This window comes from Branchiostoma floridae, chromosome 4 (assembly GCF_000003815.2).
Source record: "Branchiostoma floridae strain S238N-H82 chromosome 4, Bfl_VNyyK, whole genome shotgun sequence".
Lineage (NCBI taxonomy): Eukaryota > Metazoa > Chordata > Leptocardii > Amphioxiformes > Branchiostomatidae > Branchiostoma > Branchiostoma floridae.
Genome location: NC_049982.1, coordinates 1,856,984 through 1,883,381, shown reverse-complemented (window position 1 = coordinate 1,883,381; position 26,398 = coordinate 1,856,984). Strand labels below are relative to the sequence as shown.

Genomic DNA, 26,398 nt, shown 5'->3' with positions numbered 1-26,398 from the left:
TGCCAATGCCTAATTATTGTTACCTGGTAAAATGAAATACATGCAAAATAAAATGAAATGTCGGTAGAGACTACAACTATTCTTCATCTTCCAACCAATGCAAAACATTGCTTCTCAATAAAGTAGAATGGATGCTCGTAGGTAATACAAAAGGACTCGATTATGAATCAAAACCTTAAAAATTATCTTTATTTTTCTTTCAACGTATCTTAGATTAAAACTGAACTGTTTGCCCATGTCCCCTGCAGTTCTGCTCAGGACAGACAGACCGAAGGGCAGACAGACACTATGGAGAACCTGCTGCAGAGGCGAGGCTACGATCGCTTCCTCCGGCCCAACTTCGGCAGTAAGTAAACCTGGTTTATTGATTTACTGATATACCGGGTGCTGCAACCTATGAGTGGCTACGGGTAACGTTTTATATCGTGTATAGTTAGTATGACTTTAAGGTACAGCTTTAAGATTTAAAAATTCTCAAAATCACATTTCAGTGTGAATTTGAGAGACTCCGCTCCGTCGGTAACGGTTGGTTTTACGTCGTTGTTTTTTTTTGTTTGGGGGGTGGGGGATTGTGGGTCGGGGTTGTTTGTTGCGTGGGGGGAGGAGGGGCAACATTTCATTCCTGTTCCAATTTATCACCACAGTAGTTACGGGCCCAGCGTTTGTTTAACACAAGTGCCGAGCATGTACTGTTGAAAATAGCCAGTTTTTATTACTGTCTAGATAGATAAAGAACCACCGACTGCTGCCCAATTTACTACAATTCCCCCCCCCCCCCTGGCAAAACTATTTTGAAAATCATGACAAAGGAAAACGCGCCGCTTCCTCACGATGCACATAATCAAAGTTGAAATGCTCTCCAGCGAATTTTACATTAGGGCACTTTCGCTGACTCCAGTAAGTCTCCTTAAAGCCGTGTTCCTTAAAGGGTCATTTCAGTAGACTGATGTCTTGACTCGCCACAGCCACTTCTTGAGCTCGTGAAGACATGCGGGACTCCAGAAAAGCTCTTAAAGGCGCCGTAGGATTTTAAGACGGCGCCGCCCGGTGCAGCGGGGGCATTATTAATTAGAGCTGGGCGGCCTCCCTGATGGTGACCAAGCCTCAGACGAAAGGTTTTCAACAACATGTAGTAGTATGCAGTATATACAGTATATTGTCTATTTAGGGATTCTCTTGCAAGTCTCTTTTCCATGAATGCTGCATTTATAGTTGAGAGTAGAGTGGCATCTTGAATCAACGGCCAAGTGTGAGATGTACTGCTAATTACCCCCCAACGACAACTAATGTAAAAAAAGGCTCCATCAGCCTTTTCAGAGAAATCAAAGGTTACTCATATCCTATTTAGGTCGCAATGAGAGCGCAGCGCGATCGCCGTCTAATGCGTGGAAAGGGGACCTTAGGGGAGAATGATTTACCTCGGTGCTAGCAAAGTTAGTTTTATCACCTGGCTGCAGTTCGACAGGTATACTCTATGTTACGTTTATGAAGGTTAGACATTCAGGTAAGCAATATTCAAATACAATTCTATCTCTACAACTGGATAAAAAAAGTAAGTCGGAAGTAAATATCCGTTTTTATCCAGTTGTAGAGATTGAATTGTATTTGAATAATACTCTATATTACTTTTAAAAAATGTGTTAAAAAGTGAAAACTCTAATCTCTTTTTGAAAAGTAATCTGCATTTCTAATCACTTCTATGAATAGAAAGGTGGGGATGTGAATGTAAGTACAAAAAAGAAGTACAAAGGAGTCATTGTTTGTTTAATGTGGTATCTGCCTGCACTTGCGTCAGGCTTGCGTCACTGCGAGATTCGTTCACTGCGTCGCTGCTTTGTTATTTTCAATGATTTTTATGATTTAGATATTGCGTAATACGTAAAATACACAAAAAGTAAAATAAAAATCGTTATTTATCTCTAAAAATTGGTTGAGTGACGTTTGAACTTCGCTGAGCGAGTGTGACTCAAGTGCAGTGAGAGTGCACCTTTAGCGAAAAGTGAAAGTGAAAATGAAAGCTGTGTCTAGAAAGAGAATAACCTGCCGGGAACAGAACTGCGGTATTGTGAAGAGCTCAAACGTCTGAACGGTTTTGATCCAGGTCGGTAGACTGGCGTCGAAGTCATCCCTTTGAAACTGTGGTAATATTAGTTTTCGAAAAAAAAAACATCAGGACAAGATAACGCCAGTCAGCGCGATTCCTTCCTTGCATAAAGTACACTTTAAACGAGTGTTAAGGTCGTCTAAAGGAGCCCCCAATTTTACTGCATTTGAGTGGAACGAGTGTGGTGGATATCGTCGGCGCCAGTCACTGAGCCTTAAGAGTAAACATGATGATTGTGGGGAAAACTTCCGTATGTCAAATAGACCCCTGAGGCTTTTACAGTAGATTGCCCGTGCGCGCTTCGCTGCAAATTATGAGTGACACAAGTAGGCTTGAGTTAGTAGGTTTGCATTAATGCTAAATAAAATCAATTGTTTATCAAAAAAGTATTCCTGTTTCCTACATCTTAGCATGATTTGAGATTGGATCGGGGTTCCCCTATGGGAAATTAGGATTCCAATCTCCCCTAGGGGGATTCAGAATCCCCCTGGATTCCAATCTCCCCTGTGACATATATGTGCTCAAGAACCCTATTAGCCATATATTCAGACGGGAGGGGGGCTTTTGAGGTCTACGCCAACCTTCATGTCACATGTCACTGAACAGCCTGCTTTTCCTGAACTTTAGATAGCAGCAATTTTACGAAGTTTGGAAAGTTTTCCATGTTTTTTCGGTGCCATGGCGATTACTTGTTGACAGGCATTTTTGACGAAAATCGCTAATTTCCGTTCTAACAATGTATTTTTCAGGTTTTCTTGCTACATTACTGTTTGTTTGTTACATTAATAAAATCTTATGAAATCTAAATTTTAGTATATCTTACATAATAAAAATGCTTATGAACGTTTGTAGTCTACTTTCGACGATGTTTTCTAAGATTTTTTGCTTACAAAAATTGTATTTAATAAACTCAAATTGGCGGATCCAAGATGGGGGACCTCAACTAGTATCTTAGACATGTATGACGTTAATTTCATCGACGTTGCTATTGACAACAAAAGTCGTAGTAGACATTATCATTCTGTTATCTCCACCTGCTGTTATGTTTTTGTCTTGATTTTTCTGGTACCTTTTTTCATGGTTCCGCCTAATAAAATCACATAGATGACGTCATGGTGACGCCATATTACGCCATAAAGCCATCAAATTTCAACCCTTATCTTTCCTTATACATTATTGAAATTTTGGTAGCCATATGATAAGACGTTTAGGAGTTACAGGGGCTTCAAAGGGGTCCCAATATGCCCCTCTTGGTCCCAGAATGACGAAAAAAGCCCGGCCTGTATAGGGTTAAGACGAACACCTAACAAAACTAAACTAAACAAAATAACACAAAGCATCTTCTTCTTCTATGACTTTCTTGAACGTAATTTGAAAAAAAGTTCCGCTATTTCAAACTTTGCTTACTTTTGAGACTCCGTTTAAAAACCCCGTGACAAATCATCACGATGCGTCGTATGTCCCCGGAGACGGGCGCTAACGAAGTTATAATCTCCTGTTGTCAGCTGTGCTAACGAGCCTATTGTTCGTTAATTACCCCTCATCACGCAACTCTGAGATTTCAATACTGATGTTAGACACGCCAGCTCACTGGATGATTCGAAGTGTTAGCGGTTGTCAACACACGTTGCGGAATAATGGAAACTTATTTAGAAGTCTGCAAAAAGTAATTAAGCTTTTTTTAACTTAAAAATCATTTTCATCTTTCGTTTCATTTCTTTTTTTAGTCAATCGTCTTCACGTAACGAAACCTGAAAGAAGGTTATTTTAAGGTGCAACCTTAATTGGTGTAACATCGTAACTGTAACAGCATCTCTTCTCCTTAGGTCAGAAACATCATGATTGAGACCAGCTCAATTACTCACTATGAGTAGGAGTGACGACTAACTAATCCTAAACATAGACATTGCAAATGACCAAGCACTGTTATGTTACAAGCCTCCAACATTCGCTGATTTCTGGAACAAGACACAGAGTTTCATTCAGAATTCTACACCAAGCCGGCAAACTGGTACACCAACAGTTCCGGGGTCTTACCCAACTTGTGTGCATACAACTTGTGAACGTGAGAGAATTCGAGCCTCAAATCTTTTATACCCCTTTCCACTAGGACGGAGCTCTCACCGCGCTTTCTCTGCGACCTAGATTTTGACGTATCGCTCAACGAAGTGTGTAGAAAAGAAACGAATCTATTTACACTTGCTGTTGTGTTGTCTTCTCAGTCACACGTTTACGCTTTGTAAAAAATGAAAGTACTTCGTGTGAAAGAGAAGATTACATATATCCTATTTCAGTCGCAGTGAGAGCGCTTTGTCTAGTGGAAAGGGGGGGGGGGGGGGTAGAACCAATTGGTTTGAGGAAATTGACAAATGTAATGAAAAAGGTACAGGAAGAGTCTCGGTAACAACAGCTAGCGGGTGGGGTGAGTAATTGCTTATCGCCCTCACCATTTCAAACCCGTCCATCGATGAACGTCCAGATGTGGACAGTGATAACACGGAGCGACTTAACGTCGGCTATTGGGGGATTAGCGATGTGAGCGTTTGTCAGCCGAGATAGCAACTTTCAATCGATAGAACTCCGTATGTAGTCCGCACAGTACTGCTTCTCAGAAAAGTCGGAATGTGGGATTATGCATAGGTAGATTATACTCGGCATATTGGCGATGGCAGTAAAAAAATATTTGTACATTTTCATCATTCATGATTGATCCAGTTTTATATCTTTTATCTAGCGTCTTATTACCCCTGTCACATTATACACGATCTTCGGGCGTATCGATGGAAGATCGGCCATATTTACATGTATGATCGACAAAGGGTTGCGCGTATATTTCACCTGAAAAACGTCCCTGTCACATATAAGCCATACTTTTAAGCCTTGTACAACTGTTGTGCAATGGAGGTATTATTATAAGCGAGGCTAGGGCGATAACCGCAGAATCGTCGTCCGATCGATTTTCGTCAAATGTGACATGATATTGAAAGAAAAATAACTCGGCTATGAAAGACTAAATGGCAAGGGATGCCCAACTACCTAACGGCTTTACCCTTGCAAACTAGGAAAATTTCCGAACATGCACAATTTACGATAAAGCAAATAGGGACAAACGGAGACCTTTATCAAGGGCTTAGACTCAGCAGTTATCGGCCAGATTTACAATCCGTTATGAACACCGTGGCACTGCTAGACACGATTCAATAGAGCAAACTATTGCCCTTGGCATGTAGATGACATTTTACACCATAGTTCAACAAAGACTTATCGTTGGCACGGCTTTAAAGGCACTCTAGACTATTGGCATTGTTATGCAATTTCGCCGTTCTGCTCAAATATTGATTAGCTTGTTTTAACTTAGAAACGTTCCTAAAGCCATTCCTTAATGCACTTTATGTAATCCAGGTGAAGTTTTAGACGTCAGTGTACATTGAAGTGTAATAGAAATCTTTCGTCTTCCACTGTCTCAGAAAAAGAAGTCAAACCCAATAAGTTACATATTTAAGTAGTTTAAGTTAGACTAGAGTAGTCGCTTACTATACTGTTTGCCATTGTTTGTATGCCATTGTTTGTCACTTGCAATTAGCCCTTGGGCAAGAATTTGCAATAAAACTTATTATTATTATAATAAAAAAACTGTACCATTGTGCTGACAGGTAGGGCAGGTTTATTTACTCTGATGCCAAAATGTGCACCAGACAGGTTATCGACAAGTCTATAGAAGAAGTGATGAGCTTGTTATAAACCTATGCTGGAGTAGAATCGAAAGTTATCATTTATTTTCCAGGAGAACCCGTGCACGTGAACCTGAGTCTCACCGTGGCCAGTATTGACCTCATCTCGGAAGTGAACATGGTGAGTAAATGGCAGTGAAGAACCCTTTTCTCAAACGTACACATGCACAATGTACATCCATCATTATTCAGAACTAATCCCCCAAACGGCAAGGGGACATGTCTGGCAACATCACATCTTTGCTAACGTCCAGAATCAACACTTAATTGCTTGTCATATCTCAGCGATACTTACCTGAAACCAAGCTTAAGTTAACATGGTGAGTGAATGGCAATGAAGAACTCTTTTCTTAAACGTACACATGCACAAAGCACATCCATCATTGTTCAGAACTAATCCCCCCAAACGACACGTAGACATGTCAGACGGCATACTCATCATCATTGAGTTCCTTCTACGTCCAAAATCAACTGTCAAATGCTTGCCATATGCCAACAATACCTACTTACAACTGATTTATATTGCGTTTCAACAGGTATATTGTACCAGTATCTTGCCCAATGTCATAAGTTGTTGTTTTTCTTGCCGAAATTCAATTTCCTGTCAATGTTCCTATACATCAGACGTTCCCGTTTACATGTTTTCTGTTATATATCATGTATCAGGTTTTGTCCAGTGACAATATATAAGCCTGTCTGCTTGAGTGTGGCTCCACTGTGTGCTGTATGTCCTTTTTGTTGTAATGAAAAAAAATGACTACACCCCATTCCCCTCCCTAACTATAAGGACTAGGTAGAGATGTTGGTCGCCACTGAAGCAAACAGGAAGGTGTTAGAGTAAACAAAAATATTTCAGTTAGAAACAAGCTTGAACTGTGTTTAGTGGTTACGCTAATACCCTTTGTATCTATATGCCTGTACTTAGCCCGATAGGGCATGAATGTGCAATAAAGGCTATTACATATAATGTTGTTTATTTGAGTCGCCACTATGTATGTAACTGTTTCTCCATTAGAATAATAAAAAAGCAGCTCAATCTTCTTTCCCACGTCAAGACGTTCTTACTCTTGATCACGGAGGAACCAAAATTAGACTCCAACGTCATTTCATATCCCGCTCTCCCATTTTTATGTTTCATACGCAATTCGATCACTTTCTTCAGACTGGGCTCACGTAGTTAATTAAGGCAAACACGAGTGAACATTCTATGGCACTAGATCACCACTAATGAGCAGCATCTCCATAGCTGGGTGCTTCTTGTCAGTCAAATTTAGCAGCAGCGTCATATTGTGTCAACAACGTCAGATAAGTTGCATATATGCAATAGAACTAGAATTGAAATATACATGAACTGAGCTACAGGCAGTTAAAAGTTTCTGCTATCCTTTGATTTGACATTCCAGTAGTTAAACTGTCCTGGGGAATTAGGTACCCTTTGATAGTCACCAGTCAGGGGGACCTGTTACCAGATGAGATGATTGACGAGGTCAGCACAACAGAATGACTGCCCCCTGCGCGAACCCAGGACTGACCCAGGTGACCTCAATGCGGGGTAATTGCTCCTGGTGTGACCGTTTGAAGATTCACAACCTTGACATATTAGGAATCACAATGAACTTGACAAACTTTACTATTACTATACAAGACGCCAAGACAAAAGAACCAAGTGAGCATGTCATGATGAAACTGTAGTAAATTGATTTTATTTGATTTATTTTGCTGTCTAAAAATTCAGCAGCGCCAGTGGGCAAGTTGTCGTTGTTTTTCTTTTATCGTATTCTTAAGACCACAGTGTAACTTGGCGCAAACTTGGCGGAAATTGTCTATGATACTGATCGAATACATGTCACACGATATTTCATTTTATTTCGGAAGTGGAGGAACTGAATGAAAAAAGACAAGTAAAAGATAAGAGGGATTTCTCCCTTTATGACCCTACGTCACACGGAAAGCTGTACGTTATTATATTCCTGCAGAGGTGCCACCGTCTTACATGTATACACTATTTCTAAACTCATCGCAGCCGGCTGAGCCTGTCCAACGCCACGGGAACAATTGGCTGGAAGCTTCTAAAAATTCAGCTACTGGCCTGAGACTTGTTAGTTCTTATTGCCACACGCCGTGACGGAATGAAAAAAAGTGTCTGATTCCTTGAGAGAAGAGCAATTAAGATGATAGATGGGCGTATCGTTACAACAAGAGGGCCATATTCATCCCCGGTGTAGATACGAGGCAAACTAAAATGACAGTTTGACGAGTCTACGTTTGCTTTTACCTAATATTAGCTCACAAACGTCTGTCTTGGAAGGCACACAGATGAACACAACACGCGCACACAAAAATGAAGAATGGCAGTAACGCAGTAATGGATCCGGAAAGATAAACCGAGATCATGTTTTTCCGTTCCTGGAATACCTCGGGTGATTCTACGCGTCCGACTGCTTCAGAAGGGTCGTATCATTTGGAAGTTTTGTTTGGCAACTGTGTTTTCAACTTGAAAGTTTGGTTACATATACATGTAGTAGACGAATTCGGAGCCTAGAACCTTTACTTGCCACTACTGTACCTCGTACGAGACTGAATCGTTACGGTACTGTAAACCAGATTAGGATGATCCCAATCAGGAGACTCTAGAGCAGCATTTTAACTCAAAGCACGTCCTGTTATTAAGGTCGTTAGATGGTTGGAGGAATGGACTTTGAATCCCTTTAGAGAGCTTGCGGCATAAACAAACATTCGTATGCCATACTGGAACCTCGATGGCCGTAAGTCAGTGCATGGCCCTCCTGCCTAAATAACTGACCCACCAACTTTGATGTGCCATATATCAATTTTGGCTTGCCATATTCCAGAATTTTCAACAGGAAGTGGAGCACAATAACCATATGTTGGTGTCAGACCATACAGATATCACCTAAAGCTCATTGATATTGAAATATACTTATGATAACCACAGCTATATTTTATCACTTCTAATCCCTTCAGAACACTACTCATGTAAAAAAAACATTCGTAAGCCATACTAGAGCGGATGACCTCCATCCCTTGTTGATATTTGTACTAACACTAACACCGGAAATCTCAATATAAGTTGTCATTTGGATGATGGATAGTCATAATTTCCACGCTTCCAATTGAATTGAATCAGTAATATCTTGTGAGTTTTTACGAAAATAGATATATCTGCGTAAAAGCTATCTGTTAATAAAGACGAATATTACTCATTTTGATTCGTTTATTTCTGACCTTGGCAAACATCTGCTTTATGGTTACCGCACTAACTTTGCATCTTCACTTGTCAGAATGTCACAACAGTGATTGATGAAATATAAAAACTGTAGCGTTTTATCTAAAGGTTGCAGTCTGCCCCTTTGACTTAATACGATCTAACGAAAATAACATTCAACCAATTTCGTGGAAGAAATTGATGCAGTTTATGTGCTGCATTTATCATCATCCAACATAAAAGTCAGCGATGACAGAACGTAAATAGTGATAGATTAGATTCTATACGTTCGTATACATTCTAATATCATATGCTTGAAGACATATTCAATCATCAAATCTATTCTCTATTTACATGTGACAAATAACGCTGCGTTTACATTTGTGACATCTCTTTCGTGTAAAATCAATGCCGAGGTCACCTTTGTATGGTCAGAAAGTCTAAAACGTTGTTGTAGATTCCTGACAGGTTTTTGCTGTGTGCAGACATAAATGTACGTGTAAAGAGAACTGCATATTATATACTAACGGATACTAATACTAAAGACATCCTAAAACATATTCATTCTGTAATTTCCTGGCACTCTTCTCGTCTCCCCGGATATCCGCATCTATCACTGACCAATACGTTTGGAAAGATCGTGTCTTCCGAATTCGTTTCATCTATTTCCCTCACTGCCCTGGGCGTTTTCTTTCCCATCTATTTTGAAGTAAGCCCTTCTTAGTGCATTGATTCTCACAGCAATCCACTTACAGACGGCCGCAGATCCGCCTGCACCCCTGGTTATAGTTATGGTCCGCTCTTAAGATGAAAGAGCTGAGTTAACCCGAGCGACATGGCGGCGGCAATTTTCTAAGCTGCGGATGGAGAGGGGTGCTCAACTCAAATGCCTCCTGTAGCTGTTCGGCTGATGCCGGAACTGGTAAGAGGCATCGAAAGTTGCCCTGCCCCTTGAAGGAGGTTTGATCTCAGCATGATAAAAAACACATCTTCTTGGCACATTTGCTATCTCTCTAATTTCGGTTCGAATGAAGAAGGCTGGTGAATATATATGAGATAGACACTTTTTTTTTCTGTACCGTATCATGCATAGTGCTTAATAGCCTAGAATGGTATCGATATCTATTAATCGCGTCTTTCTTAACAACAAAGACCTGTAACGCTTCTTGAAGCTAAAGCGACTACAAACATGTTCTGGCCATTAGATCCTTTTCATAACATGTCATTGAAAATAATGGCAACTAGATATCTGATCCAATGACTCCAATAGGGACAAAGGCCTCTGGCACACTGATGTATGAGTGTTACAAATTATCAACAGCCTTTTCTTTTGCAAAATTATAATTACTATTGTCCGACCACACACGTAAAAGAAGGCTTCCCAGCTTTAATTTGAAACTTTGTCCCATAATGCCAGTACCATCGACCACGGATGACACACAGTTTATTTCAGTATTGACCGGCGGAAATTGTGATTGGAAATTGTGATGTTTCATCAGCAGACTAAGACCTAATATTGCCTTCAATTGGTCACCATTAAATGGCCGTTAACTTAATGTAGTTCTTTTGGAAGCCTATTGTAATAAAGGCCGCCAGATCGTGTTGATGGAAAAGCCGTTTCTGGGCAGCACAGCGCGGGTTACTGGGGTTCACTGTACGCGAAACAGACAAGGTAATTTTTTATGGGGACTTTATTGAGTTAAGAAAATCGATGGTAGAATATGTAAAATACTAGAAAAAGAAAGCACCAAGCCAAAGAAAAGCCCTCATCATTATCGACAGTCACAGTCATTTTGGGCTAGTCGATTCGTAAATCCACAAAAGCTTTCTCACCTTGTGTTTCTAAGGCAAATGTAGTAATAATGATCTGAGAATGATATGACGTTTTGTATCGAAGAAGGTTCTTTGACTTTCCTCGTGATCTGGATGGCTGAACTGCTCCTCACATACATGGTAAAGATCTGTGATCACAACAAAGGCTTATGTTTGACATGGAACGAAATCTGTTCTCAGCTTGACAATATCATGATCAGACTATGAACTAAACATTTAATTTCGGCTCATAGACATAGAGCAGCTGATCGATGTGGGGTTGTTTTCCACTGATCCCGGCAAAACGGATCAATACCCGGTACAGACCGGTGACCCACTTTACATGTCCGCTGTCCTCATCATTAATGGGTGCTAGGATATAAGACAATTCTTTATCACAACCACTTTTTGTACTCGTTTGCTTACGTTTCGATGTCTCTCGGACACCTTCCTCAGAGTTTCTGATTGAAGAGAGAAGCAGACCTCCAGTCAGAAGGTCCAAGGGAACTTGTCTGAGAGACATCGAATCGTAAGAAAAGTGAGAAAAATTGGTTGTGAAAAAGAATTGTCTAATATTCTATGTTGTACTAACCTGTCTGATGATATCGCTTTCGGAATCAATCGCTGCTTTTATATTGGCATCAGATTGACGGAAACTTCGAAAACATACTCATTAAGTTTTGATTGTGTTGTTTATACATAACATAGATTGTTCTTGTCATCCTATAGCTAATGTACAGGGAGTAGTACAAAGTACAAGTGCCCACTATCACATGAGTAAACGTACATTTTGTTAAGCGCAATAGGACTAGTAACTCTACAATCTACAACTATCGCACAGGTAGTGATAAAAAGTACTTTGTGTCTCCTATCGCGTGAGTTAGAGTACATTTGACCAGCACAGACAAGTTGAAACAATTATGTCTACAATCTACGGCTATTGCACAGGTGGTGGTAAAAAGTACATGTGTCTCCTATCACATGAGTAAGAGTACATTTAACCAGCACAGACAAGTTGAAACAATTATGTCTACAATCTACGGCTATTGCACAGGTGGTGGTAAAAAGTACATGTGTCTCCTATCACATGAGTAAGAGCACACTTGACCAGCACAGGGAAGTTGAAACAAGTATGTCTACAATCTACAACTATTGCACAGGTGGTGATAAAAAGTACATGCATCTTCTATCACATGGGTAATGGTTTTGCAGACATGCCTTATCCGGCCTGACTGTACTCATCGGGGAAGGGTATTGCTGAAGACCCTTACCCTCCGCAGGGACCGGATAATATGCTGATAAATCGTGTTGATAGGAGATGAATTCCGGCCTGATCATCTGCTTCGTTACCTTTCTAAGCCACATCTTCCCATGATTGACACCCATGACCTGCTGGGCGCTTCGTGTTCCGGCTCCATAGTGCGCACTCCGCACTTACTACCCGGCTTTGTAATGACTGGAGCAGCTTAAAGTGGGGTCACACATGCGTATATATTCGAGTCAGTTTGAGCTGCGTATGAAGCTCTTAGTCTCTACCAGGTCGCGGGAAAATAGTACAAATTGGACAAATATAGATACATAACATGCCAGATGAGTTAGCTGACCGAGAAGTATGGTTAGCGACCAAGCTAACTCGTCTGAAATGTTACCTGTATACGTTTGTCGAATTTCTATTATTTTTCAAACGACCTATGGGGCCTGGTGGAGTCTAATGCTTCCATGCGCGCCTCATGCGGACTTGAATGTATACGCACGTGTGACCTCACCTTAAAGATCCGCTTTCCACTAGACGGCGATCGCACTGCGCTCTCACAGCGACCTAAAACAGATTTGTGTAATGTTCGATTTCATACTGGGTATATCATGCGGAGTCAAGAAGGCTGAATGAAAAGACAACAAAACACACGAAGCGTAAAAATATTCGTTTTGTTTTCTATACAATTCGTTAAGCGCGCTGTCAAATTTTAGGTCGCAGAGAGCGCGTGGCGAGAGCGCGGTCGGGGGAGGGGGTATGGGGTTATTAGAGTAGGGTGAATGAAACACAGAAGCGCTCCCGTGTTCCGGCTCCATAGTGCGCACTCCGCACTTATTGCCCGGCTTTGTAATGACTGGGGCTGCTTACAGTGGGATTAGTGAAACACAGAGGCGAACAAGTACAATATAAACCGTCGCCGTATGTGGAGCAGTCATACATCTCGTACACTCTGGGTTAACCAGGGGTCAGGGTGTCGTGACAGACAGAGAAGTTCATCTGAATTACATTAATTAAAGAGAAATTTAATTGTTCTCTTGGGGTAGAGCCTTCCAACTAACTTTGACCCACTTCTGACGTCACGTATGCATTACGTCACATCATCACACGTGTATCACGTCCTGAGGAACTGGATCAGATAGCTGAATTGGAACATTTAGTCAAGAATTCCTGGAAGTCCAAGTCTTTTGAGTTGGTGATTAATTTAATGATTCATTAATTACGTTGTCTCCAGTATCACATTTTATTGGAAATAGGAAATTGGATACTTATCGCTAAGTTCCTAACACCATACGTCAAGATGACTATTGAAAAAAAAAAGGTTTATGACGGTAAATAGCAATTATTTAGATTTTTCGATAGTATCATACCTACCACAACGACATCCAACCAGTTCTGCAAGCTGCCAAGGCTGAATACGCAAAACCTTCTCAACTACAACTTACGCATTATCCAACATCTTCCTTATCACCACAACTGTACATGGTGCGGCATACACATGCATAACGTCACCAAAAAGTATCCTTTCAATCAGAGATTAGCACATCGCAATTAATAGGGCTTCATGCTCACTATCAGGCAGGTTTCAAACAACTGATGATGACATATTTAGATTACCATGTATATATTGTAGGGTCAGCGTTTCCTGGCCAAGCACGGTATCTTTCACAGGCCTGTATGGCATTCTTAACTGTCAGAAAGGATTACGGAAACATAGGAAGGCAATCAACACAAATAACCACATGTGGTAATATAGGACTCATGATATAGAGGTGTGCAATTTGTTATCCCAAGGGTCATACAGGGGGCAGTACCACAGCATGGATTGTCAACTTTCTTGTTTGCTAAGTAAACTGTTCCCTCCAACTACAAAGTTTTAGAAAGTTCTTGTTGCTGTTTTTTTCCATGGAAGATAAATCATAGCTTGGGGGATAATTTACTTTTAATTACAGACTTAATCAGGAGCCCCTGTAGTTATGAGGTCAGTACAAGATGGATGGACGACCTAACCTGCATGAGCTAGATCCTTCCTAACGAGGTGTGAATCTACTGCGGCGGGTTACGCCGCACTCTCACTGACTTGCGTCAAGCTTGCGACAAGTTTGCGTCAATGCGGGGTTGGAAAGATACCAAACGAATTTTAGAGATAAAAAACGAATTACTTTTAGTACATTTTGTCGTTTTCTAAGTCATACGTTTGCGTATTACGCAATATCTAAGTCATAAAAAATCGGAAAAAATAACAAAACGGTGACGCAATGGACGAACCCAACAGTGACGCAAGCTTGACGCAAGTGAAATGAGAAAGCGCCTTTAGGGCGGCAAGCCGAGAAGCTCTCGCTACAGAGACAAGCCGACAAGCTCTGCATGCCAGTGGGACCTCCCGTCCGGGCACGGCGATGGCGACAAATTAGACTGGCATTCAAACCCGAGGTGATCAATTTGTCCCGAAACTTGATGTTCCTGAGTCCGACCAACCGCGAGCCGCGCTGAGAGATGAAGTTCAAGACCGAAGATTGCTTGAGTCCAGCTTGAGCACGGTTTTCAATTAGGAACACGCGAATCCTGAGTCAAAATCGATGCTTTGGCAACATACTGCGCTACAGGCCTAGGAGCCCGTTGTGATTATTACCGCTTGAAAGAAAAAGCCAGTTTAAGCCGATTATATGGACAACATCAGACGATTGCTCAGGTGTCTATCTTAAAATCCTTCTCCTACTTACAAGACTTGGATTTCAATTCATTATACCTTCTTTCAAACTGACTGCTACAATTTAACGACCTTTTGGAGACGCTGAACTCTTTATTCAACACCAGGAGTATGAATAAGAATATGATACCAACAGGAAATGACTTGGGCAGATGAGGCCATCTTGTGGATTTTTATCTTATACGTACTTATACGTACTTCGGACTCCTATTGACTTAAGAATCTCCTCGGCTGCTGCGTTAGTCTGAGGTAGTAATTGGCTTTACGAAAACGGAGTGGTGGGTCGCGAGGAAAGTCACAGGGAAGCCAAACACCTGTCGATGAGTAAAGGTGCACTCTCACTGCACTTGCGTCAAGCTTGCGTCACTGCGGGGTTTGTTCACTGCGTCACTGCTTTGTTATTTTCTCCGATTTTTTTTACAGTTTAGTTATTTTGTAATACGTAAAACAAAATACCACATACACAAAGAGCACTAAGAAAACTCGTTCTTTATCCCTGGAATTTGTTGAGTTATCTACGAGTGCCGCACAGGTGCCGCAAGTGCAGTGAGAGTCCACCTCAAGTCTGAGGCAGTAATTGGCTTTATAAAAATGGAGCGGTGGGTCAGGATGCGGGTCAAGGAGAGAGTCCAGCCGATGGGTAAAGCTAAGGGCACAACCCGCCGTACGTGCAAAAACGTGCTGTCTACGTGCCAAAACTTGGGCAATCCCATGGGATTCGTAAGTGGTAAGTACCGCCTCCGTACGAACTCGTAGGGAATCCGACGGATTTTGGAGCACGCAGGCGCGCCGTAGAGTTTTACGTGCAGGCAAAACTTTGCCATCGGGCTGCGGATTCGCCCCCCGTACGAGCCAGTACGGGCGACGCACCTGCCGGGTACAGCCTGAACGATTTCAGAAATATGTGGCGGGCGTGGCTCCATAAAAAACGTACGGACAAATTGCACGTATGGCAGGTTGTGCCCTTAGCCTAAGTCTGAGGTAGTAATTGGCTTTATGAAAATGGAGCGGTGTGTCAGGACGAGAGTCAGGGAGAGACAAACTCCCGCCGATGAGCAGGACAGAGTAATTGATCAGGCTCCAGGTCTGCCCGAGTTCCGTTTGAAGCTGAACCACAGGGAGGTAGGCTGTAGGGGCGCTGGGAAATACCAAAGGCCAGGAGGTCGGCTCTAATGCTGTTAAGGTGATATCTTGAAGACGGTAAATTTGCCAGCGTTCCTGTTCATTTGTCTCCAGGGTAAAGTATGGCCCCCCGTTGACAGATTAAGCCAATAAGACGGTGCTATACGTATAGCTCACGGGAAAATCAGAATTACCCTTTTACTTAACGTTCCTCTACAGTATAATTTCTAAGAAAAATTTATGGCACTTTATATCTATGCACCTTTCCGCCTTTGGCTATGTCTCACATCATTCTATGTGACTACAGAGGGTTAGAGTAGGGGTGCTGGAAGATAGCCAAAAGGACAGAAGCTCAGCGCTAATGCTGTTATGGTTTGGTCGAAGACGGCAGCGTTCCTGTTCATCTGTCTGGTGGGCAGAGCCTGGTCGGATGCCGTGCCGATTTAGCAACGATGCGGGTATTCTGGGATTATCAGGGATACCGTGCCAGACAGTTACAGGTCTGGAATACTTTGGGGGGGGGGGTATCTTTCCACACCTTCTAAGCAACGTTTCTTCTCTTTCTCCACGCCCCTGTTTATGCATCCGCCTTTCATCACTTTCGCACTATAATGATTGGCATGGCAATTTTAAGCTTTTCAGTTTACATTTAAACCCACATATATTGATGCATACAGCTTAGTTTAATTCAGCCAAGATACCCGATTGCTGGAGTTTTGAAAGAGAACTCTTAAGCTTGTTATACATCGAGCAAAGGTTATTTCCAGCTACAAAAACTGAATGCCGGCGGCGGACGTTTCAATTCTCGATGTATATTGAATTGCCCGGGCATGGAGCAGATACAAAGATCGTGTTAGGCAGAGGTTAGATCAGGTTAACAGAATTTAGACGGTAGATATCCTTAACTGAACCTGTTAGTCAAATGAAGATGTCTTCCTCGCAGAAGAAAGGGGGAAGGTCGAACTTTGGCCTGACCCTACACGCAGATTGTACATTTAAATGAAATGCGTTCTAAATGCGTCATGCTGGATGAGAAGCTGGAGTTCTTAGGTCGCGACCTGACCACGCACATGAGACCTGCCATTACGAGCTGACTAAACCTGTAACTAGTTATCAGGTCTGTCATTTCGCGTAGCTCACAGGAGATCGAGGCAATTGCTTTCAGCCGTGTACATCTGCACGGAAACGTCTTTAGGTGGGATTATCAAGGATCCAAAAGGTGCAGCATAAGTAATATGGTATTGAGTATTCAGTAAAATTCTATAACTACTTTCGTTTAGGTTTATCAGTCACGTACGAATACAATTACTACAAATTTTGGAGGTCTGTACCTTGTCGTTAAAAAGCAGGCACTGCTTGAGGAAAATTTGTAGTAACCTTATAACTACCTAATGCTAATTTCTTTCCAGCGCAATTGGTGGGCATGGCCCTAGCCTATGCCCGTCTCTATTAAAGTTTGCCATGTCAAAACTCACCTGAATGGTATGCTGTAAGTGTGCTTATAGGAAGCACGCCCAGTTGTAAATGAATATGAAGAAACCAGGCCTTTATAGCCTTACGGTGACCTTCGTCTTCTTTTTTACGTCAAAGTAACGATCATGACCTGCCAGGTGACCTACTGGGTCATAATCGTAACTTCCAACATTGATGGTAAGACCGTAACCATTTATCAAAGTTTATCAATATCAAGATATGTAGACATGAAATTCGAAGAGCTATGAAGATGTCGATATTCTTTTGAGTCCATTAGAAAGAAACATTGATCAAGCATTTGCAACAAAAGACACTTAATCAAGGGACTGCACATGGACATGCCTGTAAAGTTTGCGGCTTGGACTCAAGTTTCCATAAGACTAGGCTCAGAAGACGTTTCATTAATATTCATATTTGTTTTACTTAAGTATGGGTACAATGTGTATGGGGGTGGCAGGGTAGGAGATGAATTCATTTATTTGTTGCTTTATTCTAGATCTTTTGCTGCTTCTGCTAACGTCACACTTCCACACAGGGCCCGGTCGGGCTGTTGGTGGAAACGGAATACAGAAATGTTAAAATATCCGGAAATAATGCCCGCGACTATTCTCTTTACGTCTTGAGTAGTTTTGTGTCTCATATATCATACTTTTCGTTCCCGAAAGCTGTCCCGCTGGAACCCGGTTTTAAAAATGTGACCAGTCCAGACCCTCTAAATGATTGATTGATTCGTGAATGAAGGTTAGACATCCAGGTAACAAGATACGTCCAAAAGCAGTTACTCAAGCAAGACACCGGGTGGCTGTATGAAACGTCTGACCTATTCCAAAATCATATCCAGTTGCTTGAGTAACCTCTTTCTGGCACGATTGATTGATTGATTCATTCATTGATTGATTGATTGATTGATTGATTGATTGATTCTCCACCAGGACTACACGATCACCATCTTCCTGCGGCAGTACTGGCGAGTAACCACTGTTTGGCACGATTGATTGATTGATTGATTGATTGATTGATTGATTGATTGATTGATTGGTTGATTGATTGATTGATTGATTGATTGATTGATTCTCCACCAGGACTACACGATCACCATCTTCCTGCGGCAGTACTGGCAGGACGGCCGGATGTCGTTCGAGGGGACGAACCTGACGACGCTGAGTCTGGACGGGCGGCTGGCGGAGAACCTGTGGCTGCCCGACACCTTCATCTCCAACAGCAAGGAGTCGTTCCTGCACAAGGTCACGGTGGACAACAGGCTCATCCAGCTCTACCCCAACGGCACCATACTCTACGGCATCAGGTAAGGTTTTCTTATCATCATGATGGTATCAATCCACCCTGTATGGGGAAAGTTGCGGTATCCCGGTATCTACTGGACCATACTCTACGGCATCAGGTATGGCTTACTTGTCATAGTATCCACTCATACTGTATGGGTAAAGTTGTGGTATGCTGGTATCTACTGTACCATACTGTACGTCATCAGGTAAGGTTTCGTTATCATGGTATCCACCTATACTGTATGGGTAAAGTTGTGGTTTCCTGGTATTTACGGGAACAATCTGTACGACATCAGGTAAAGTTGTGATATCCTGGTATCTACTGGACCATACTCTACGGCATCAGGTAAAGTTTCCTTATCGTGGTATCTACTGACCATACTGTACGGTATCAGGTAAGGTTTCGTTATCATGGTATCCACCTATAATGTGTGGGTAAAGTTGTGGTATGGTGGTATCTGCTGGACCATACTGTACGGCATCAGGTATGGCTTACTTGTCATAGTATCCATCCATACTGTATGGGTAAAGTTGTGGTTTCCTGGTATCTACTGTACCATACTGTACGGCATCAGGTAAGGTTTCGTTATCATCGTGATGGTATCAATCCACCCTGTATCGTGTATGGGTAAAGTTGTGGTATGCTGGTATCTAATGTACCATACTGTACGGCATCAGGTATAGTTGTAGTATCCTGGTATCTAATGTACCATACTGTACGGCATCAGGTAAGGTTTCCTTATCATGGTATCCACCTATAATGTGTGGGTAAAGTTGTGGTTTCCTGGTATTTAAGGGAGTACCAGGACCATACTCTACGGCATCAGGTAAGGTTTTCTTATGATCATGATGGTATCAATCCACCTTGCATGGGTAAAGTTGTGGTATTCTGGTATCTACGGGACCATACTGTACGGCATTAGGTAAAGTTTCCTTCTCATGGTATCTACGGGACCATACTGCACGACATCAGGTAAGGTTTCGTTATGATGGTATCCACCTATAATGTGTGGGTAACGTTGTGGTTTCCTGGTATTTACGGGAGTACCAGGACCATACTCTACGGCATCAGGTATTAGGTTTCCTTATCATGGTATCCATCCACCCTGTACGTCATACGGTAAGGTTTCCTTATCAAAATATCAATCCATACAGTATGTCTAAAGTTCTGGTATCTACGGTACGGTAGTAACGACATCATACTGTACGGCATCAGGTAAAGCCTATAGGTTACACATTGCCGGCCGAACATGGCGACTTTCCCCGCGCATGGTCGGGAGTGATGTAGAAGCTAGGTCGGCTGGCGTTCAGCTGGTGTTCGTTTCTGTCGGCTGGCGTTAGGCTAGTATTTGGCTGGTGTTTGGCTGCGTCAGCCGATGTTTGGAAAGTTTCAGAACATTCGGCTGTACTCGGCAGGTCTGGAATGGGTTGGCTGTAAGTCGGCTGGTGTTCGGCGCGGTCGACTGATGTTCGGATAGTGGTTGGGAGTAGGTCAGCAGTCAACTTATAATCTTGAACATGCCATGAACAATGCTAACTTATTCCCAACTTGTTTTCAACCTATCCCTGACTCATGAAAACGTGGCCATGGATGCATGATTGCACCTTGTGTGTTTTCATTATGTTTTTATCGCCGTGTGTGTTTTTATACTGTATAAAGGTATAAAGGGAGGTTACTGGCAAAGAAGATGATGACATGAACGTTATATTTGTAATAAAACTTCTGTATTTGAGCATATATGTCGTAAAACAAACTCCTGAAGTCAGAGATAGCGCCTGTAAAGTGACGCCAATGTCGACTAATAATAATGAAATATCCAGACGAATTATACTGCAGGTGACCAGATAGCTATTCGACTTGATAAAATCCAATAAAACCCGCAAGGTGTGCAAGGACCAACGGCTCACCGCGTTTACGATATTACAGATTCGTCTTTTTATAGTGAGCTTTCGTGAATTATAAATTTCCATACGTATTTTTCAGAATAACCACCAAGGCGGAGTGTTACATGGACCTGAAGAAGTATCCAATGGACTCGCAGAACTGTTCGCTGGAATTTGAAAGTTGTAAGTTGAGACTTTATCACATTTTCATCAGTTGTTCGAGCTAAGTCTCTGGTGATGTCACTTCTTTGTACATACAGCAGTTTTCATGTACTGATATCTAATTTTCAATGAAAGTCCATCCGTGACAGTGATAAGTGTAGTGAAGATTCTAAACGTTATTCCCGTACTCAAAGACAAGCTCTTACAAACAAGCTTTCGCTCAGAGAGACTAGAGCATCAGACCGGTTCTGGCCGATACTGATTGTCGGTCATCTTTGACCTGTTGTTGACGTCATACTTCTGTTCAGGCTGCGAGAATTATGTAGCTTTGGGTCATTTTAGCATGAGAATGGTTGAAAACTGACCAACAGCTTATTGATCAGAATTTTTGGGTGTACGGCCGTGCATTTGAAATACACTACTAAGATATGCTTGTTGTCTGTCAGACGGTTACAGGACAGACGACATCATTTTCCACTGGAAGGCGGGAAACAGCTCCGTGCACGGGCTGGACACGCTGAAGCTGCAGCAGTTCATAGTCGGGGGTTATTACGCACATGACGGGCTGCTCAGGGACCACGAGTCAGGTTAGTGTGTGGGCGTGTGTGTGTGTGGGGGGGGGGGGGGGGGTACTACCCACACCACGGGCTGCTGAGGGACCACGAGTCAGGTAACACACCGGCATCTTTCAACCGGGGGCGGCGACAGCGCTGCGATTGCTGAGCGACCCTACAATTGACAGATTACTCACGAACTTCTTACATGAAAACCGTTATAACCTTTGATTTGTTTATGATAAGATAATACTCACTCGGTGGTTTTGTTCGGCGGTTATAGCAAAGGACCAGGCGTTATGACACCATATACACCTCGGGGCGGGTCATTAACCCTTAATAATCAAACGTGGCTAATGATTTGAGCAGATCTGTATGTAATATTAAATATAAGCTGATAATGTATTATCATTTCGATTCATCTTTATTACTACACTAGTTTATCACTATAATGAATCCATTTATGACCACTTTTCATTTTTCTAATTACCTTGTCACAGGAGTGTATTCCCGAATCAAGCTGAGCTTTATCCTGCACCGCCAGGCGTTCTACTTCATCTTCCAGACGTACATCCCGTCCATCCTGCTGGTGGTGCTGTCATGGGTCTCCTTCTGGATCAACCCGGAGGCGGTTCCTGCCAGAGTGGCGCTCGGTAAGAGCCCAGACAAATTCATTCTATCCACTCACATCGCTGGCAAAACTCCAACATGCGACATGAGATATGCGTCTCTTCCAGCCCACTGGTCCGTCTTTAATACAGGAAACTAGTCTCAATCCAGTTTTACAGTTCACCCATGACTGACCTAGACCATTAGGAACCATCAAGTCCCATGGGAGTTTGGCATGGTTATGGTTCTGCTGTTCTTTCCACCATCTTCCTACGCACGGTCCCCAACGGCTAGCTAACTCAGACCCCAAGGAGTTTCGACACGACTGTGGTCCCTCTGCGTAGGAAATGCTTCCCACTTGACGTCGCTCTCACCGAGCTCTCGCTGCGATGGAACATTGGCCAGATCGCCATGAGAGCGCCGCGACGCCAGAAATATCTGCTCCAGTGGCGACCCCAGAGCGCTCTCACCGCGACGAAAAACTCAAATGTCAGCATCTTTTTATAAGCTAGCAATGGTTCGAAAGATTACTCAACGTAAAACGTATTGCACTGCATTGGGCAGTTGCTTCGCTATCAACTACCAGTGGCGTTTAGCATGCAGGGGTATAGATAACGGTTTACACTGAATCAAAGAGTAACACTACGTATTACGCTAAATTCAAGAGCGCTCCTACGTTTTAGGCTAAATTCAAGAGCACTTATAAGTTTTACGCTAAATTCAAGAGAAGGCATAAGGACAAATTATATCAACTCTCCACTAATTGCATACGCAAAACTTCTTTATTTCGTTTACGAACTACTGGAAATCATACGGATACGTCTGATTAAAAGAGCATTCAACTGCTTACGCATGTTTGAAGTGCCCCATTATTATTTATCAGGCATCACCACTCTGCTGACGATGACCACGTGCACCATGATGAGTGACGTGTATCTGACGCGCCCCATTGTGCTGTCCATGAGCTGACCAACAAGATAAACTACGAGTGTCTGAATTCATCCGTTTTTTTTTCAGGCATCACCACCGTGCTGACGATGACCACCCTGATGAGCGGCGCGCAGGCGCAGATGCCTAAGATCTCGTACATCAAGGTATGGGGATGTACTTTTTTTCTACAAAACATGCTTTTTAGTAAAGTTAACTCCTATAAATATAGAGAAAGTCCATCTGAATGTAATAGTTTTAAATTTTGCCTATTCTTATACGCTATACATCCAGGTAGATAAATAGACAATGCATGCAATACACCTAATCTGTGCATACTGTACATAGGTCACGGCGTCTATCACGGCCAATGGAAGAATAGCACTTCAGGCATTCAGTGTGTTAATTTGATCATTCTCCTTTCCTTTCCCCCCCCTCCCTCCCAACCCAGGCCATCGACGTGTACCTGGTGATGTGTTTCCTCTTCACGTTCTTCGCGCTGGTGGAGTACGCAGCCGTCAACTTCGTGTCCTCCAAGATGGCGCTCAAGCGGAAGAAGCAGGAGAACAAAGACGTGGAGAAGCTCGAGTGCGACTGCGAGGAGTGTAACGTGAGTGTACATACTGAACATACTAGTGTTAGGCTGTAGATGCAGTAAGATAACACTTTCTTGTATCGAGGAATGTAACGTGAGGGCGTCAGGATTGTCTTAAGGAACGGGAATACTTGACTTTATTAAGATCCAAAATTACATTATCAATATACAATTACATTGTATATACGAATCTTCTCTTCCTGTGGTCCTCATCAAAAAACAACTGAAAGAAGTTGAACATGTACATACTAGTACGTATTGGTCTCAGTCGATTTAATAAGATACCATTTTCTTATTGATAGATTGTGAATCGCATTACTTTCAAGAAAATGGACAGTATAGTCATGCAGGGGTGTCTGAAAGTTGTCTTCCATCAAAAACCTTGTCACGACTTCAAATCTACCGTACCTTTATCATATTATGGTTTTGTTAAGGTAATGGTTATGAAACCAAAGTTGCCCTGCAAGAAGCACTTGTGTTATTGGCTGTTCAACTTGCCAACCAGGCAGCATTTTATTAGGTCACATGTATACAGTTCCCTTTAACAGTACGAGAAATAAAATGTGTCTCATTTTCTCAATGTTTAAGACCTCTCAACAAGGAATCAGCCTGAAGAGACTGTCGTCTACCCGCTGCAGATTGGACCGGGGCACCTCCTTCCAGAACAACCTCGTGTCGTCCACGTCATTCTGCAGCGCCTCCACGTCCTTCGATAGGAACTGCAGCGCCAAGACCTTCCAGGTGGACATCGACGAGACCTCCCCACTCAACGGGCCCAGAGGAGAATCCAACGCCACGTCTCCTAGCAACGAGACGAAGCCCAGCAACTCTCGCGAGATTCTGGAGGCAAGCGACGACTACGTCACCTCGAGCGAGGAGAACCGACCAACCAGAATCCAGAGGTGCCTGTCACGTGGTCTGAGCTACAGGATGCCCAGGCTGAAAGATGCCATCATCATCGACCAGTACGCTCGGTTCGGCTTTCCTTTCACCTTTGCCGCGCTGAACATTGTGTACTTCACATACTACTCGTACTAACGACCGGCAAAGGTAAGAGGAAACAATATGGTAAGAGAATACAACATACCAACCTCCTTTGCACGGTCCCCAACGGCTAGCTAACTGCCTATTGGGGCCCTGCTGTCTGGTGGCCCACCAGCAGTTACTGTGAGCGTCGCCACAAACCAGCTGTCAGCCAGTCAGAGAATAGGCCTTTCTTGGGCTTTCTGTTTACGAAAGCCATCTCGCAAAGGCCGCTGGGAAGCTTTCAGCCAATCATGTTACGTCTTACATAGCTCCATCCTCCTACGCCCGATCCTCAAACGGCTGACTTAGAAGGGTGAGCTCATTAATATTTATAAGCATGGCGTTCAGTAACTAATCTGAGTGCACCAGACAGCAGAGGTGACCACAAGGAGTTTCCACACGACTGTGGTCCCTCTACGTAGGAGAATGACAACATCCTGCCACAAGTCGTCTGTTGTTGGAAGAAGAAGACGATCTTCTTTCGGATTACTTTGCTACTGCCGGAAAAGGAACGTCCTTAAAAGATGTTTGTTTTAGGTCTACAACACAACTAGAGAACCACAATTCAGAAAACACTTTTGGACTGGCGTCGATGGACTGGAAACTCACATAAAACATATACTACCACGCGTCTTCTGTTCTTTGAAGAATACGCCAAACGTCTCCTGAAGTCCTTTGTCACTGCCGGAGAGGGACGTCCGAATAATGAGGGTTTTTTTTAATCTTCAACGCAACATGAGAACGAAAAAACTAAAATTTATTACAACGTCGTCGATGGAGTGACATCCCAAAGCAATACATCGCTACTTGATGTTCATTTGAAGAAATAAGATCGACTTGACCTTTATTGACGCAACAAATGTACAGCGACTTTCGCATGGTCTACTACAGCTATATGCCGGAAGAAACAGGTGTATGCTATAGACTGCCTACATGAATCTCTATGAATCAACTGACAGAAATGTGTGACGAACCGCAGCTTTCAAATGGGAGGGAGGCTTAACGCAGCCGTTCAGTGACTGACGAGAAGGAGAGAAGGACTGTCCTACAATGCGTGACGTCGTAACACTTTCAGGCAGACTTTGAAGACAATAAAACATATACATGGACGTGAATTATCATGTACATATATTCTTATCAATAGGGAAAACGACCACAGTTTTCTGTTTTAACATATAGAAATACCAGGGAACTACAAAAAGGGTTTCACTGAAAAGAAATTTAAATTTAAATCTAATGTAGATAGCACTGTTATCAATATTAACGATACAGTTTGCGTCAAAACAAGTTTCTTTCCAAACGTATTACATAAGTAGGTTTTGGTATATGTAAGAAAAGATGCTGCTTTATTTTCTTAACTTGAAAATGTAAGAAATAACTTTATTTGTGATTACTTTCAAAACGTCTAGTACTGTGAGCTGTTGTCGTTTACATGTATCACATAAGAAACACAAGAAATCATACGGGCAAGAGCCTGTCTAATTATTATTGTAACTGTTGACCGCAACAGAACGTAATCAACAGAGTACGTAAACTGTGACAATGTATCCAAGTCCGTATGAGTTCCACATAGATATTGTTTTCCTTAGATAAAGTTTTCAAACAAGAATTTGCTTTTTTTTACTTTGACTCCCGTTGTTCAAAACTTCGTTGATCACAATTTTTTCCTGATGCAAAAGAATGTCAATACGAAGGTAATGCACGCAACCCTAACAACTAAGTCATCACAAAAGATATCTGTAAATAATGTACCTTACATTCTGATGATTTCTGCACAGTGTATCGGATAATGTAATCAAAGTAGATTACTTATATAAAGATGTTTGTGATGCACATGATAAGAATGTAGATATCACCTGAACAATGTAACAGGCCTTCACATATCGACCTGTAATAAACGGCAAACGTTATGTACAGTTATTAAA

General features: G+C 42.4%; 1 protein-coding gene across 1 annotated transcript; it reads left to right on the top strand.

Moving 5' to 3' along the window:
• Window positions 1-238: 238 nt before the first annotated feature.
• Window positions 239-24,485, top strand: LOC118412963 (gamma-aminobutyric acid receptor subunit beta-3-like). Its single transcript, XM_035816056.1, has 9 exons — window positions 239-346; window positions 5,889-5,956; window positions 18,513-18,736; window positions 20,701-20,783; window positions 21,209-21,349; window positions 21,817-21,969; window positions 22,943-23,019; window positions 23,304-23,462; window positions 24,036-24,485. Exons 1-9 carry the CDS (start codon window positions 289-291, stop codon window positions 24,483-24,485), a joined length of 1,413 nt encoding a protein of 470 aa, XP_035671949.1. The 5' UTR covers window positions 239-288.
• The last annotated feature ends 1,913 nt before the right edge of the window (window positions 24,486-26,398 follow it).